General features: G+C 40.4%; 1 protein-coding gene across 1 annotated transcript in view; it reads left to right on the forward strand.

The window, feature by feature from the left end:
- The window catches only part of FRMD6 (FERM domain containing 6), a 69,815-nt gene extending 57,239 nt beyond the window's left edge, over positions 1–12,576 (forward strand). The window contains exons 9-14 of the mRNA XM_032236511.1: positions 3,563–3,631; positions 4,239–4,413; positions 4,952–5,290; positions 7,112–7,246; positions 8,472–8,563; positions 9,745–12,576. Coding sequence (XP_032092402.1) covers positions 3,563–3,631; positions 4,239–4,413; positions 4,952–5,290; positions 7,112–7,246; positions 8,472–8,563; positions 9,745–10,029 — 1,095 coding nt within the window. The 3' untranslated portion in view covers positions 10,030–12,576. The remainder of the gene's footprint in view (positions 1–3,562; positions 3,632–4,238; positions 4,414–4,951; positions 5,291–7,111; positions 7,247–8,471; positions 8,564–9,744) is intronic.
- Positions 12,577–15,176: the final 2,600 nt, after the last annotated feature.

A 15,176-nucleotide genomic window follows, 5' to 3' on the forward strand; every position in this document is an offset into this window, starting at 1 on the left:
TTCCCCCTTGAGTTCTTTTATCCTGCAGGTGCATATATTTTATTCTGGGCTTTTTACCATTCCATATAAAGTTACGAATCATTTTGTCCAAATCATTATAAAATTTTTCCCCTAGCTTAACCGGTGCCGTTTGAAATAGGTAGAGGATTTTTGGGAGAACATTCATTTTAATTACTGCGACTCTTCCCATCAGTGATAGTTGTAGTTTTGACCAGGTTTTTAAGTCCTTTTGGGTATTCTGTAACAACTTATCATAGTTGTCTTCTTTTATGGAAGAGCACTTCGCAGACAGCCAGATCCCTAAATACTTAATTTTTTTAGTTACCTTTAATTCCATTGTTTCCTCTAGTTCTCCAATCTGGTTTTTGGGGAAATTTTTTATAATCATTTTTGTTTTTTCCTTGTTTATTTTTAAACCGGCCACACACCCAAAGTTCTCAATGTCCTTCATCAAATTCGGTCCTGAAAGTAAGGGGTCTTCCACGATAAAGACCATGTCATCCGCGAAGGCCTGTACTTTATATTGTTCTTTTTTTATGGTCAGGCCCCTAATTTCCTGATTTGATCTTATCCGATTTAAAAGGACCTCTAGAGACGTAATAAATAGTAGTGGGGAGAGCGGGCACCCTTGTCTAACACCCTTTCCAATTTGTATCCTCTCCGTTAGTTCCCCATTGACTATAATATTTGCAGATTGCCGTGAATATATAGATTCTATAATCTTAATAAATTTATCGCCAAATTTCATCATTTTTAGTTGAGTGATTAGAAAGTTCCAATCTAGGTTATCAAAGGCTTTCTGAGCGTCGACAAAGATTAATGCGAGTTGTTTCTCGGATCTTGTTTGATAGAATTCCAGGGTGTCCATTATTATTCTTGTATTGTTTCTAATATGTCTTTTTGGGAGAAAGCCGTTTTGATCCGAATGGATACTTTGATTTAATATTATTTTTAGTCTTTCCGCCAATATTGATACAAAGATTTTGTAATCTGCATTTAACAGGGATATGGGTCTATAATTTTGGACCTTGCTACTGTCCGCCTCTTCCTTTGGTATTAGGGTAATGTAGGCTTCCCCCCATGATTTTGGGACCCTACCATTTTGCAATGTATCATTACATAGTTCTAATAATTTGTCTTCTATGGTATTTTGAAGTTTTTTATATATTTCCGACGGGAGCCCATCCGGCCCAGGTGTTTTATTGTTTTTTTGTTTTTGAATGGCCTTTTTCAGTTCTTCTTGTGTAATTTCTTTATCGAGCATCTCTCTCATCTCCTCCGACAAGACTGGAAGCTTCTGCTTTATAAGGTATTTTCTAATGTCCTGTTCATTAATTTCGTCTTGTTTATATAGTTTCCTATAATAGTTCTGTACTATCTTTTTCTTTTCTCCTATTTCTTGTTTCAGATTCCCCTCCTCGTCATACAGTTGTTTAATAATTCTTTTGACCTTCTCCTTTCTTATTTTGTGGGCCAACCATCTCCCAGTTTTATTTGCATGTTCAAAATAATTCTGCTTCATTTTCTTAATGTTTTGTGCTATTTCCTCTTGGGAGATCAAATTTATTTGGTGTTTAATTAACTCTCCTTTTTCCCTGTGTCTACTATTTTCTGGCTCTTTCTGGGTCAGCAGTTCCGTCTCTCTTAGTTCTTTGTTCAGTGTATTAAGTTTTTCCCTGTGCATTTTGTTTCTTCTTATTATATAGGCTATGGAAATTCCCCTCACAACTGCCTTCATCGTGTCCCAAACATTTTGTATTGAGGTCTGCTCTTTACCGTTTTCTTTAAAGAAGTAGCCCAGTTCCTTTTCTATTTGTTGTACAAATTGTTTCTTAAAGAGTCATAATTTCATTGTTTGAAATTCTGTAGCTCATATGCAGATGTCTGTAGAGATTCTCAGTCATCCAGGTCATGGTTGTCCCAAAGGTGCTTTTTCTGGAGGCAACTGGACTTTCTTGTTTTTTCCTTTGAAGATGTTTCGCTTCTCATCCAAGAAGCTTTTTCAGCTCTGACAGTGTTAAGTAAGCTCCCCATTGGAAGAGCGAGTACGTTCAGAGAAGCATTGTGAGAATTGTGTTGGAGAATACACAAACCAGCATACAGAGACACTGCAGTTTAAATAGGCTTTTACTTTCGTGGAAATAGAGGTATCAGAGTCCATCAAACAGTCCAAGTCATACATGGATAAGACAGTCAGTCATCAATGTCTTTCAGTTAAGGGATAATCCAAATAACATAGTCCATAATCATACAAACAGTCCGGTATTCAAAGTTTGCTAGCAGTTGCAAAACTTACAATAGCCCACGGCACTTTCTAACAGCCAACTTCCAAAAACACTCAGATCAGATCAGCCCAGCATCTAACAGACAGAGAGCTAACAGTCATTCTAGCTCCCTCTTATGGCCGATTTACGAAAACAGCAGCCAATCACATTTTACAGTATGATTTAAAGAAACAGGTACAATATTGTTACATGGTTTATATATTGCCAACCCAACCGTTAGATTATATTCCTAACAGACAGGATAGTGGAGAATGAAGGATTTGTATTCCTTGCAGAGAGTGATCATTTGCATCCTTTTAGAGAATCGTTGAAGCACTTGGAGGTTTATCTGTGTCCCTAGGGTCACCTGAGTAGTGCTCCTGGTTTTTGTAGTCTGCATTTTCCAGAGAAATGTAAACCCTTCCATTTTGGGACTCATATGCAAACCTAACCTAAAGCATATACGATATTGTGGTTGAGATGGTGAATTACATGGTTCAAATCCACCCGGATTTATGGAAGCTCACTGGATGACTTTGAGCAAGTCCCTTGTTGTTAGCCAACTTACCTGTAGAGCTGGGAATTGTTTTAAGGGAAAATTGGAAAAGTGTATTTATGCTAAATATTTTTTCATTCCAAAAAGGAATAGAAAATATAAATTGAATGAGTGAATGTTGCGTTCTGTATTATTTTATATCCTGCTGGTGAGGAGACACTCCAGTTGCTGGCCCAAGGTCACCCAGCAGAGTGCCTAAGGAAGGACTGAAACTCACAATCTCCCACTTTCTAACCTGATAACTTAACCACTATACCAAACTGGCTCTCTATTCCAAAGGCAGAGATCCCCAACCCCAGTCTGTGGCATGCCAGAAACCAGGCCACGCAAACAAGCAAAGGCCCATCCGTGGGATCCAGGCAGCACATCAAACCATGCCCTCTTCAGTCTGCGGAAAAAAAATCTCTCTCCATGGAACCAGTCCGTGGTGCCGCAAAGGTTGGAGGCTGCTGCTCTAGAGTAATGCAGCTCTTAACAGGAAAAAAAAAGTTATCTGCCAAATCTAGCCAGGCAGTCCAATCTAATCAGCGCAAGCAGTACCTCCTATGCAATGTGACAAGCATCATGTCGAGCAAATCATTTGAAAACCTCATGCGTCTGCTTCCTTTTTGACTTAGGAAATGAAAAATAGTGGCCGAATTCAGTGAGCAGGGCATATTGTTTCAGTTTAAAAGCTGTATACTTTCTAAGAGAAGCGTAGCGTAATCATGTTATCTTTTTTTCCCTTCTCTCCTCCTTTCAGAATGTAAACAGTGAAAGACAACTGCTCTATGATTTCCCTTGGACCAACGTAGGGAAACTTGTATTTGTGGTGAGTAGGGAAACTCCAATCCTCTGTAGGATTTTGATACCTTATATCTGTGATGGTGAACCTATGGCATGCATGCCACAGATGGCACGCAGAGCGCTCTCTGTGGGCACACCAGCCGTCGCCTCGGCCCAGCTCTACTCCACATCCACGTGCGCCTCCCGGTGGCCAGCTGATCTTCAGGTCTCGGCTGCACATGCACAGGGGGGCGGGGGATAAGTGGGGGATATGCACACGGGGGGGCATGTGTGGGATTGCATTGCATTTTGGGGGTTCACACATGTGGGTACGCCCTTCCACACCTTGTTTTGGGCCTGGAAGGCCTCTTGCACCAACCTGGAAGCCAAAACAGGGACCAGGGCGGGCCGAATGCAAGTGAGGGAAGGGTGCATATGCAGGAGGGCGGGGTGCATGCGTGGGGGCGCTCGCATTGCATTTTGGGTTTCCGCACAAGTGCGCATTCAGAACTCGGCACCAAAAAGGTTAGCTATCACCGCCATATATATTATGACAACCGCTGTAAAAGATTTTTTAAAAGCCTTACAAAGTTAGGTTGAAGAGAAGTCTCTCCCTGTGTGGGTGAACTTCTTCACGTCTCTTGTCTTTGCAGGGCAAGAGATTTGAGATTCTGCCTGACGGCCTGCCATCTGCTCGCAAGCTCATCTACTACACTGGCTGCCCTTTGCGATCTCGGCATCTCCTGCAGCTCCTGAGCAATAGCCATCGCCTCTACATGAACCTGCAACCTCTCCTGCGGCAGATCAGGAAGCTAGAGGAGAACGAAGGTAGAAATCCCACGTTTAACGCCAGTTTGAAACAATATATGCATTTCTGGTGGGAGGCGGCGCTTCAGTGGCTAAGACGCTGAGCTTGTCGATCAGAAAGGTCGGCAGTTCGGCGGTTCGAATCCCTAGTGCCGCATTAACAGAGCGAGCGCGCGTTACTTGTCCCAGCTTCTGCCAACCTAGCAGTTTGAAAGCATGTAAAAAATGAAAGTAGAAAAATAGGAACCACCTTTGGTGGGAAGGTAGCAGCGTTCCGTGCGCCTTTGGCGTTGAGTCATGCCGGCCACATGACCATGGAGACGTTTTCAGACAGCGCTGGCTCTTCGGCTTTGAAACTGAGATGAGCACTGCCCCCTAGAGTTGGGAACGACTAGCACATATGTGCAAGGGGAACCTTTGCATTTTTGCATTTCTGACTTCATGATAATAGCACCCACTGTATATGAAGCCATACATAATGCACTGTCATTTCTGAGCCCATCATTCAGATGCCAGATTAAGTACGGGTGTTACATTCTTTCGCGTATGGTTCTTCCAGAGAAAAAACAATATCGTGAATCCTACATCAGCGATGCTCTGGACCTTGATATGGATCAACTGGAAAAGCGTTCCCGAGCCAGTGGAAGTAGTTCGGGTAGTGTGAAGCACAAGCGTCTCTCCCGCCACTCAACTGCTAGCCATAGCAGTTCCCACACCTCTGGAATTGAGACTGATCCAAAGCCCAGGGAACGGGGGACTGAGGAGGACTTCATGGTGGCTGCTGTCCATCGCCAGCTGAGAGCTTGCAGCTCTATGACCAGTCACGGTAGTTCTCATACCTCTGGAGTAGAAAGCAGTGAGAAGGAACGCCTGGAGGAGGACTCCTCTCAGGAGGATGGTAATTGTCCACATTTGGTTCATTCTTGACAATCTTTGCCCAGTAATGTAGAGTTTAAGTTTGTTGGTTTGTTTGATTCCTAAATTGGGATTCAAATTCCAGAATATGGAATATAGTAATACTTTACATGTATGGTAAATCTGTGCATGTACAGTACTGTTTACCGTGTTTTCCCGAAAATAAGGTCTTATTTTCTTTTGAAACCCCCCTTCCCGAAATAAGCGCTTGGCCTTATTTTCGGGGAGGTCTTATTATTTTTGAGGTGCAGGAGGCAGTGAGCGTGGTCACCTCATGGCTGCTGCTATGTTGCAATATTTTCAGGGAGGGCTTATTTTCAGGGGAGGGCTTATTTTAGCGCATGCACTCAAAAGCCCGGATTTGGTTTATTATCTGAGGAAGTCTTATTTTGGGGAAAAAAATACTTTATTTATTTTTTGGTAGATGTTTTTGTATTTTCTATATTATTTTATAGATTTAGAAATAGATATCCATTTTTACATCTTTTTTTCTGTATGCATTTTGGGGTTGTTGTTTTTTTAGTTATTTGACGATGTTTGTACAGTAAAAACAATGAAAAATATTTTAAAAAATTAATTCGATATATCAAGTTTTAAAAGCGGTTTTCAAACAACCTTGGAACGGGTTTTTCTCTGCTTGAGTGTCTAGAGACCCACTGGCAATGAGCGTAACTAGTCTTATGATATGCTGGCTGGGTGTCAACTCGCATAATTTCTCAGGATGCCAAAGGGATTCTGGATATTAATCCAACACAGCTGCGAGGAGCTGATTTGCACCAGGTTTTTTTTTTCAAGCTGTGTTCTGGAAGAGCCTATGGATGCATAAGAACTTGATGGAGTTTATTTGAACACAGTCATTTTTTTTTTAATCTCTAGAGCTTGCCTCTTGATCAAAGGTTTGTGGAATTTTTAATTATCAATTCCCACTGCCTGAAAAAGATTTGAAAACTCCTGGTAGAGGCAGTGCTAGAAGGGCCAATGCCCTGACTTTGGTTTCTATGTCATTATCTCTTTAATATTTCCTGTTATTAAAAACATCCAAGGATACATTCTCAAGAATAAAGAGCAGCAAAACAACAGATGAAACAAAGCATGCTAGCATTCTCCCAGTGGGTGTCAGGTTTTCTTTCTTCTTCTTCTTATTGAAATTGGGTGGCCAGAAGGAAGTTATCATGAGTGAAGAAATGGCCCATAGAGGACTGTAAATCCTTTCCATGTGGATTTCATCCTGTCCTACGGCTGGTGGGACAAAGAGCCTAGAAGGAAAAGGGTGTGTGCATTATTTTCCTCTCTTATTTCTCTGGATTTGATTGCTGCCTCCCGCAGCTGCTTTTCATTCTGGGAACAAAAGAAAAGGCTCCTTGTCTCTTGTACTCTCCCTTTAGATTTTTTTTTCTGTTGTAAAGCTGCCAGGGGCTGCCACAAAGAAGGAGTCAAACTATTCTCCAAAGCACTTGAGGGTAGGAAAAGAAGCAATGAGTGGAAACTAATCAAGGAGAGAAGCAACTTAGAACTAAGGAGAAATTTCCTGACAGTTAGAACAATTAACCAGTGGAACAACTTATCTCTGGAGGTTGTGAATGCTCCAACATTGGAAGTTTTAAAGAAGATGTTGGATAACCATTTGTCTGAAGTGGTGTAGGGTTTCCTGCCTAAGCAGGGGGTTGGACTAGAAGACCTTCAGGCCCCCTTCTAACTCCGTTATTCTGTTCTGTGAGATTATGCTTTCTTGTACCCATAGTCTTGTCAATGCAGCTGTTCCAGCTCCTCCACTCCCCTGTCATTTATTATCCCTTTGTTTCAGAAATAGAAATGCTGGTTGATGATCCTCGAGATCTCGAGCCAACAAGCGAAACTTCTCTGGATGACATCAGTCCTGATGTTTGCATTTACATCACAGAGGACATGCTGTTGGCCAGGAAGTTTAATGGACATTCAGGTGAGTAAGTTCCTTACAATAAGTAAGGAACAAACGGATAACCCTAATACAGGTAGCCTTCAACTTACAACAGTGTGTTTAGTGGCAGTTCAAAGTTACAACAGCACTGAAAAAAGTGACTTATGACCGTTTTTCCACACTTACGACCATTGCAGGAAGCCCACAGTCACATGATTTACATTTGGATGCTTGACAACTGACTCACATTTATGACGGTTGCAGTGTCCCTTTTGCAGCCTTATGACAAGCAAAGTCAATGGGGCAGCTAGATTCACTTAACAACCATGTTACTAATTTAACAACTGCACTAATTCACTTAACAAATTTGGCATGAAACATCGTAAAAATGGGACCAAATCCACTTAACAAATTTCTCGCTTAGCAACATAAATTCTGGGCTCAATTGTGGTCGTAAGTTAAGGACTACATATACTTTTATTATGATTACAAAAGGTTCAAATATACACTACATGCAACATACCAAATATTTAATGATAAGCAAAGAAGTAACCATTCATTTCAAGTTAGCAGGTTCCAGCAGAGTAGATATATCAGTCTTAATTTTAACATCTTGTATTTTACCGAACTGTGTCATATCAGGCTGAATTTTAACCGTTCCCACTCAAATAATTTTCAGGATAAGGACAGCCTTCCTCAGCAATAGCAATAGCACTTAGACTTATATACCAGTTTACAGTTATTTTTACAGCCCTCTCTAAGCAGTTTAAATAGTCAGCCTATTGCCCCCAACAATTTGACTCCTCATTTTACCCAACTCAGAAGGATGGAAGTCTGAGTGTATCTTGAGCCTGGTGAGATTCGATCTGCCAAATTTCAGGCAGCCGGCAGGCAGCACAAGTACCCTGCAGTACTGCACTCTAACCACTATGCCACTGTGGCTCATCCGTGGCTTAGACAGGATGCTCCAAAAAAGAGCTTTCATAATCCCTAGTTAGCTTGACCCACGGGAAGTCCCTAGTTAGCAGGGAAATTGAAGTCTGCTCATATGGAGAGCACCTGGTTAAAGAAGGTTGTATTCATTCCATCGAACTCATTATTGGTGTACTTAGAATTCTGTAAAAGCCAACTAAAAGAGAACAGGTTCATATGATATTTACAATACAATTGGATACAAAAAGTGCAAATACCATGAAAACTTAATGACGATTGAATCAGGAAAACTTCTCACCTCTTTTGGTTTTTATTTTCTTGTCACCTAACTCAGGATTAGTTGTCAAAGAAGTGAATTCGTCGACTTCCAGCTCCTCGGAGACAGTGGTGAAACTTCGTGGCCAGAGCATTGATTCATTGCCACAGGTTTGTGAATTGTGATGGGGAAAACCAAATCAGACTGAATGGGTGGGCGACTATGACAGAACATGGCATTCTAATGGCAGCTAAGCATAACAGGAATGGAAGCAAAACCACTGTTTTGGGAATAGTAGAAAAAATCCCTTCCATATGTTTTCATTTATTTGTTGCATTTCAAGCATCACATGATGTTTTAATGATGTCTTCTACTTTTTCTCTGTTTGCAATACCGTAACTGTAGGCAGAAAAAGGAGAAGTAAAACAAATACACCCGATTATGCCTTGACAAGCATTTTATCGGGCAGTTTAAGTTTTGGGATAATCCAAAAGTATCAATGAAGGTTGTTTGGCTGAGTTTGCACAATATGCCAGACTCTGCTAAAATGTAACTTGGTTGTTGGCAGATCAGTGTCTTATAGTAACACAGCTTTTATCTTAGTATGTTCTGTGAAGGACTCACGCACAAAATAATATTTATTTGTTATTTATTCATTTTTATTCACCAAACAAAAATTACAAATTCAGACAAAGAAAATAAGAAAATCAAAATGTGACAGGGAAAAAAGGCACACCAGTGCACTTATGCATACACCCTTATAATATGGAGTGAGATCCACAGAGGTTAAATTAGAATTAAAACTGTGGATGTTAATGGCTGAGATAACTGAATCAGATAAAATATTCCAGACTTTGACAATCCTGTTACAAAAATCAAATTGTTTACAATTGAGATTAGAGCGGTTTATGCTAAATTTAAAACGGTTGTTTGCACAGATTGCGTTATGATTAAGGCTTTAAAAAGACAGTCATTTACAGGCAAAGCGTTGTACAATTTTGTATGCAATTCCTAAGTTTCAACATGTTATTGAAACCGACATGTGATGTGAACACAGCCATTGTGCTTTGTCAACCCATGTTTATAATTTAACGTATTGGTTGAACCCAGCCTATGTGTCTTCTCAAGTTCTTACTCTCCTCAGAGAAGAGGCTAAATTTGGGGAAAGATCATTCTTTTTGCAGTCAAATTCAAGGGCCATCAACCACAACAATAACAAAATTCATAATGTTTTGATCAATATCAAACTCTATTTAAAGAAGCTACCAGACAGAAATAAAGCAAGTTGTTCCATAACTTGAGGGTCTCAAAATAAGGAAGGACAAATTAAACCTTTCCTTATTTTCTACAGAGCATCTGCCAGAAAGCAAGGACCTCCACCGATCGCCACAGCTTAAGTCTGGATGACATTCGGCTCTACCAAAAAGACTTCTTGCGCCTGGCGGGCCTATGCCAGGAGACAGCACAGAGTTTTACATTCGGGTGTGGCCATGGATTGGCTGAAGACGACCTGTATTGTAATGGCTGTTTAGCTCAACAGTGCATCAATATCCAAAATGCTTTTCCCGCCAAAAGAACCAGCAAATACTTTTCCTTGGACCTCGCCCATGAAGATGTTCCAGAATTTGTTGTCTGATGCTGTCCTTGGGTGCTCTGGCAAGACAGTGCAGTGTTTCCACTTCCAAAAACCCTTTCTGCTGTGCCAAACAGGAATTTTTCCCCTCAACAGTTTTCCCAGGAAAACGTTAAAAAAAAAAACCAAGGCCTGTTGCACTTTTGTAAAAGCTCGTCCTATTTGCGGGCTCTTCGGCATCAATGTTTGCCGTGAGGCAGAATTTGATTTGGTTAAAAATCAGTTGGATTTGGAAGACCTGGTCTCTTCTTTTGAAAGGACATCTTGATTCACAAGAAGGATGCACAATGTTTACTTTAAGTATAGATATATCTCTTTTATTTGTTTTTGTTTTTTTATTTGCCTCCCGGGGGCTCTTCTGTGCTATGCATACCATAGATTTTTGCATCACCTTTGCAGTTTAGTTTTTCCCCTTGTGAGAATAATCGCTTTAGTTCTTCTTCTCCATTCCCAAGTTTTTTGTGCCATGTCAAGCCAAAGAAATGCCCCCTGCACAGTGAGTGACATCAAGACGAAGCTCTAAGCAATAACTAACCCAAAGGATTGTGTAGAAAAGTTGCTCAGATGATGAAAGCAACTTGAGATGCAAGGAATCCATCTTGTGATCTTCCCACCCACTCCCCACACACAAAAAAGTATGTAAGCTTTTGATCCAAATGGAATCTTTGTGCTATTTTGTAAAGTTTACAAAAAGAAGAAGACAAACCAAAACCAAAACAAGCAAATGAACAACAACAATCCCCAAATAGATGTTAGATGGTTTGGGGAAACTTTCTGGAAGCTTTGTTGTTTCAAAAGGGAAAAAAATGAGGATGTAGCAATAGGATTTGCTGACCAAAGTACCTTAAGTTCAGAGAGAGAGAGAGTGAAAGAGAGAGACAGAAAGCATGTGTGAGAGAGAGCGAATATAAAAATATGCACATTGCAGAAAAGAGTATATGTTTAATGTATTTTTGAAAATATAAAACTCAATTTATGTTTTATTTTGGTTTTGATTTCAGTGCTATTTTTAAAAGAAAAATTAACACTTCCTTTCTTTCAAACTGCATGTATAGACAATCGTGCAAATGCACATTTTACACATGGTTAAAATAGTTTCTTTGGTTTTTATTATTATTATTATTATTTTGCTATTGAGCATAATAAGGGGGAGAGTGTTTCTGCACTGCAAACATGGCTTTCCCTACTCCAATATTTTTTTTAAACTAAACTTTTGCTTCTATGTATCCTGAGATGTTCCCTTCCCCTTTCTGGAAAGGGGAAAGATTTCTATCTTGTTCCAGTGTTAGTTAGATTGATGAACAAATGGGACTTGGAAAAGGAATGCTCTGATTTTATGTCTGCCATAGGTTGTAACAAAAGCTCCATCAGCTGCCACCCTCCTATCACCAAAGAGCAGATCGCCATGGGATCTTTTTTAGGGGGTCCCATGGTAAGACTGCCAACCCTTCCATTGTCCAAGCACACTGAGAGGATGGAATGAGTATCAATAGAACAGCAACAGAAGAAAATGCTATCCAATACATTTTCCCTGCAACACTGTGACTGGTCTTGCACAGCACAATTCCCAGTTACTGAACAACATGCAAACGCTTGGTTAGTTTTAACCTTGATTACTTGTTATGGTGACTTTAGCATATTTCATAACCTAGTCCCTTATTTAGTTTGTAACTGCTTTCTGCAAATCCAGGAGTTGGTTGATTCAGCTACCCTGTTTCCCTGAAAATAAGACCTCCCTGGATAATAAGCTCAATCAGACTTTTGAGCGCATGCGCTAAAATAAGCCCTCCCCAGAAAATAAGCCCTCCCTGAAAATATTGCAACACAGCAGCAGACATGAGGTGACCAAGTTCACTGCCGCCTGCACCTCAACAATAATAAGACCTCCCCAAAAATAAGGCCAAGTCCTTATTTTGGGGGTCAAAAGAAAATAAGACCCTGTCTTATTTTTGGGGAAACACGGTACCAATTAAGAATGATGTATGAATCCCGCCACCCTGTACTCATAGCAAAAAAAAGCATCCAGTGTAGCATTTATTATAATTTAAAAATGGATTATGCGTAACTGCCTGTTTTTAGTAGATTGGAAAAAATAGAAATATTTACTTATTGCTTCTTCACTGTAGGCTTCAGGGTGCCAGACTGTCAGAAACACATGTTTCAATAACCAACACATTTTCTTTAGTCCCTTCCCCAAGAGAATTGAGGGTGTCAATCTCCACCAGGAGTGTTGAGGTTCATCTTTTCCTCCTTACCTCTCTACCATTGTGCTTTAGGGTCCCTTCAGCCATTGGTTAGATCCACAAAAGACTTGCACTTAATGGACTTGGATATATGCATACAACAAATGCTTATTTTACTATCTACATATGTATCTGCACATAATTATTTTGCAGCCTCCTCTGAAACGAAATATGCAAATGCCACCTGTAGTAGGTCACTCGGTGGTAGCAGTTAATCAGCCTTGATGGAAACTAGTTAAGATGGGACCTGGTTTGTGTCTGAGTAGGAGCCCAGGAGAAATTCTATGGACCAGGAAGATACAAAAACGTCCCTAAAAACAATGACAGACCACTTTTATATTGTTCCCATGAAAAGAATATGGATGCTTCTGTAGCATCACTAAGACTTGAGCTCAGCCCAAGGGAGATTTTATCTTTAGGAACTAGAAGTAGCTATGTCTTCCTATGCTGTCAACATGTTGTTTGCTGGTTTGTAACTTTTTCTACTAGACCATAGGATAGTTCTCCAGAAGACCCTGATGCTTGTCAATGTTCTAGATCAGGGTCTCCAACCTTGGCAACTTTAAGACTTGGGGACTTCAACTCTCAGAGTTGAAGCAAAGCTGCTTGAGGAATTCTGGGAATTGAAGTCCACAAGTCTTAAAGTTGCCAAGGTTGGAGAGCCCTGTTCTAGATGGCTAACTTTTCTGAGCTCTGGTCCCAGGGTACCTGAAGACGTTATATGACTTGTGGATAACTTCTTTTGACATATTTGCAGCCTTTTCAGGAGGAGAACTTCCTCTATCAGAGGATAGCAGCCATAGACTTGTTGCGGGGGGGGGGGGGGATAAGGGGCAGATTTATCAGGAATTGTTCAAGTGGTACAATAATTTTCAGCCGCTATTGGGAGAAAAGCATTTACAAGCAAAACAAAAAAGCTTCATAGCATATTGCCTTAAAAAATATTTTTGTGAGATATTTTTGTAATCATAGCCATAGTATCGCCATATTTTGATATATGGTATTTTTCTAACTGAAAACATACACACACATTACACATATAAATATACACATCTCTTTGTACGCACACAATCACACACACAAAGGATATATTTATTTTAAGAAAGTTAATACAATATTTCACTTGGGGGTGTCAAAAAACAGATGATTGGGTATTTTGTTATGCCAGTAAGGATTGTATAGACCAGCTGTCTGATGATGAAGATAAAATGTAGCCAGCATATGGACACTGGTATATTTACATCTTTGGTGAACTTATTCCTGCTTCCTCTGGGTAGCAATAGCAATGCCAGTGCACTGATATTTTTCTTTTCATAAATTCCAGTGCGTTGACATGGCTTAGTAATTGCCTACCTTTAGTGAAGCACAGTGCCATGGGTTTTTATTTTGATAAACTTTTCCTCCCATCTGGTAGGTCATGTCAGGCTTGTTGGATGATGCAAGTTTGAAGTAATGTGACATTGCCATGTGCTATATTGTCCTTTCTCATAGGGTGGCTCAGTGGCTAAGACACTGAGCTTGTCGATCAGAAAGTTCGACAGTTCGGCAGGTCGAATTCCTAGTGCTGCATAACAGAGTGAGCTCCCGTTACTTGTCCCAGCCAACCTAGCAGTTCAAAAGCATGTAAAAATGCAAGTAGAAAAATAGGGAGCATCTTTAGTGGGAAGGTAACAGCGTTCTGCGTGCCTTCGGCATTTAGTCATGCCGGCCACATGACCACAGAGATGTCTTCAGACGGGGGTGGCTCTTCAGCTTTGAAATGGAGATGAGCACCGCCCCCTAGAGTCGGAAACGACTAGCACATATGTGCAAGGGGAACCTTTACCTTTACCTTACATTGTCCTTTCTGCTTGCTTAAGCTGTTTATTTCATCATCTGGAGCACTGACAGGTGTGACTCATCCATCCCTATGCAAAGAAGGTTCTTGGGCAAACATTTGTTGAAAAAGATGAGACCTTATTTTGCAGTCTGAATTTCTTCAGCTGCCTGGCCTAAATCCAGAAGGGTTCTCTCCTTTCACAATGCCACATAGGTATATGCAGAGAGTTTACCCAACATTTTGCTTCATACACAGCAATAATAAAATGTGTAACGCTCTGGCTAAACTAAGAAAGAACTTCCAGCTCTCCCAGCCTAAACAAATAAAGCACAATTGTTGGATTGTGTATTGCTATCTAGAAGTTCACTTGTTGTATACCACCACAAAATTGGTGGTTGTAAATACCAGTCTAAGATTTGTGTGTCCCACAAATCTACTTGCATTGTAAAATAATAGGCTAAAATCAGAAAAAGAGAAAATGAGGCTGACTTGGAGAACATAGTATTAAATAAAACCATGTCGTCATTCCTTGAGTTGCCTTAAACTTATGCCATATACTACTTATCTAAATCTTGAGTTGTCTGCTACCACACATTCTTCTTTTTTGTCTTGTGCTTGTATCTGGTTTTGAAGATGTTCTCATCCAGAAGCCTGATGTGTTGCACAAAAGCCAGGCCCATATTGTTGCTCTTTTGTGGTGTGTGTGCAGGGGGAGGGGGAACCTCCCTGGTGTCATTGTTCAGTGTGATGAAAGAGGCTTTGTAACAGTGTCACTTAGTACAATATGTGTTGTGTTGAAATAAGTCTTTTTCAGGCTTAAAAGCAGCAGATATGGCGCTCGTTCCCCAAATCACCAAAGTAAATTTAATTGCTTATAACATAATAGGAGTAATTGAAATATTGCAATGAGAGCATCTAACTAGATTCCAGAAGAGCACTGGTGATAAGTGATCACATGAATCCATACTGTTTGAGAAATATACCAATAAGTTTTCCTCCAATTCATAAAACTGGGGAAGTTGGTTTTAAAAGTGCCAAGAAATATACTGTATTTGGTGAGTTCCACAATACAAATGGGGGTCCCTTGT

This window comes from Thamnophis elegans, chromosome 1 (assembly GCF_009769535.1).
Source record: "Thamnophis elegans isolate rThaEle1 chromosome 1, rThaEle1.pri, whole genome shotgun sequence".
Taxonomy (NCBI): Eukaryota; Metazoa; Chordata; class Lepidosauria; order Squamata; family Colubridae; genus Thamnophis; species Thamnophis elegans.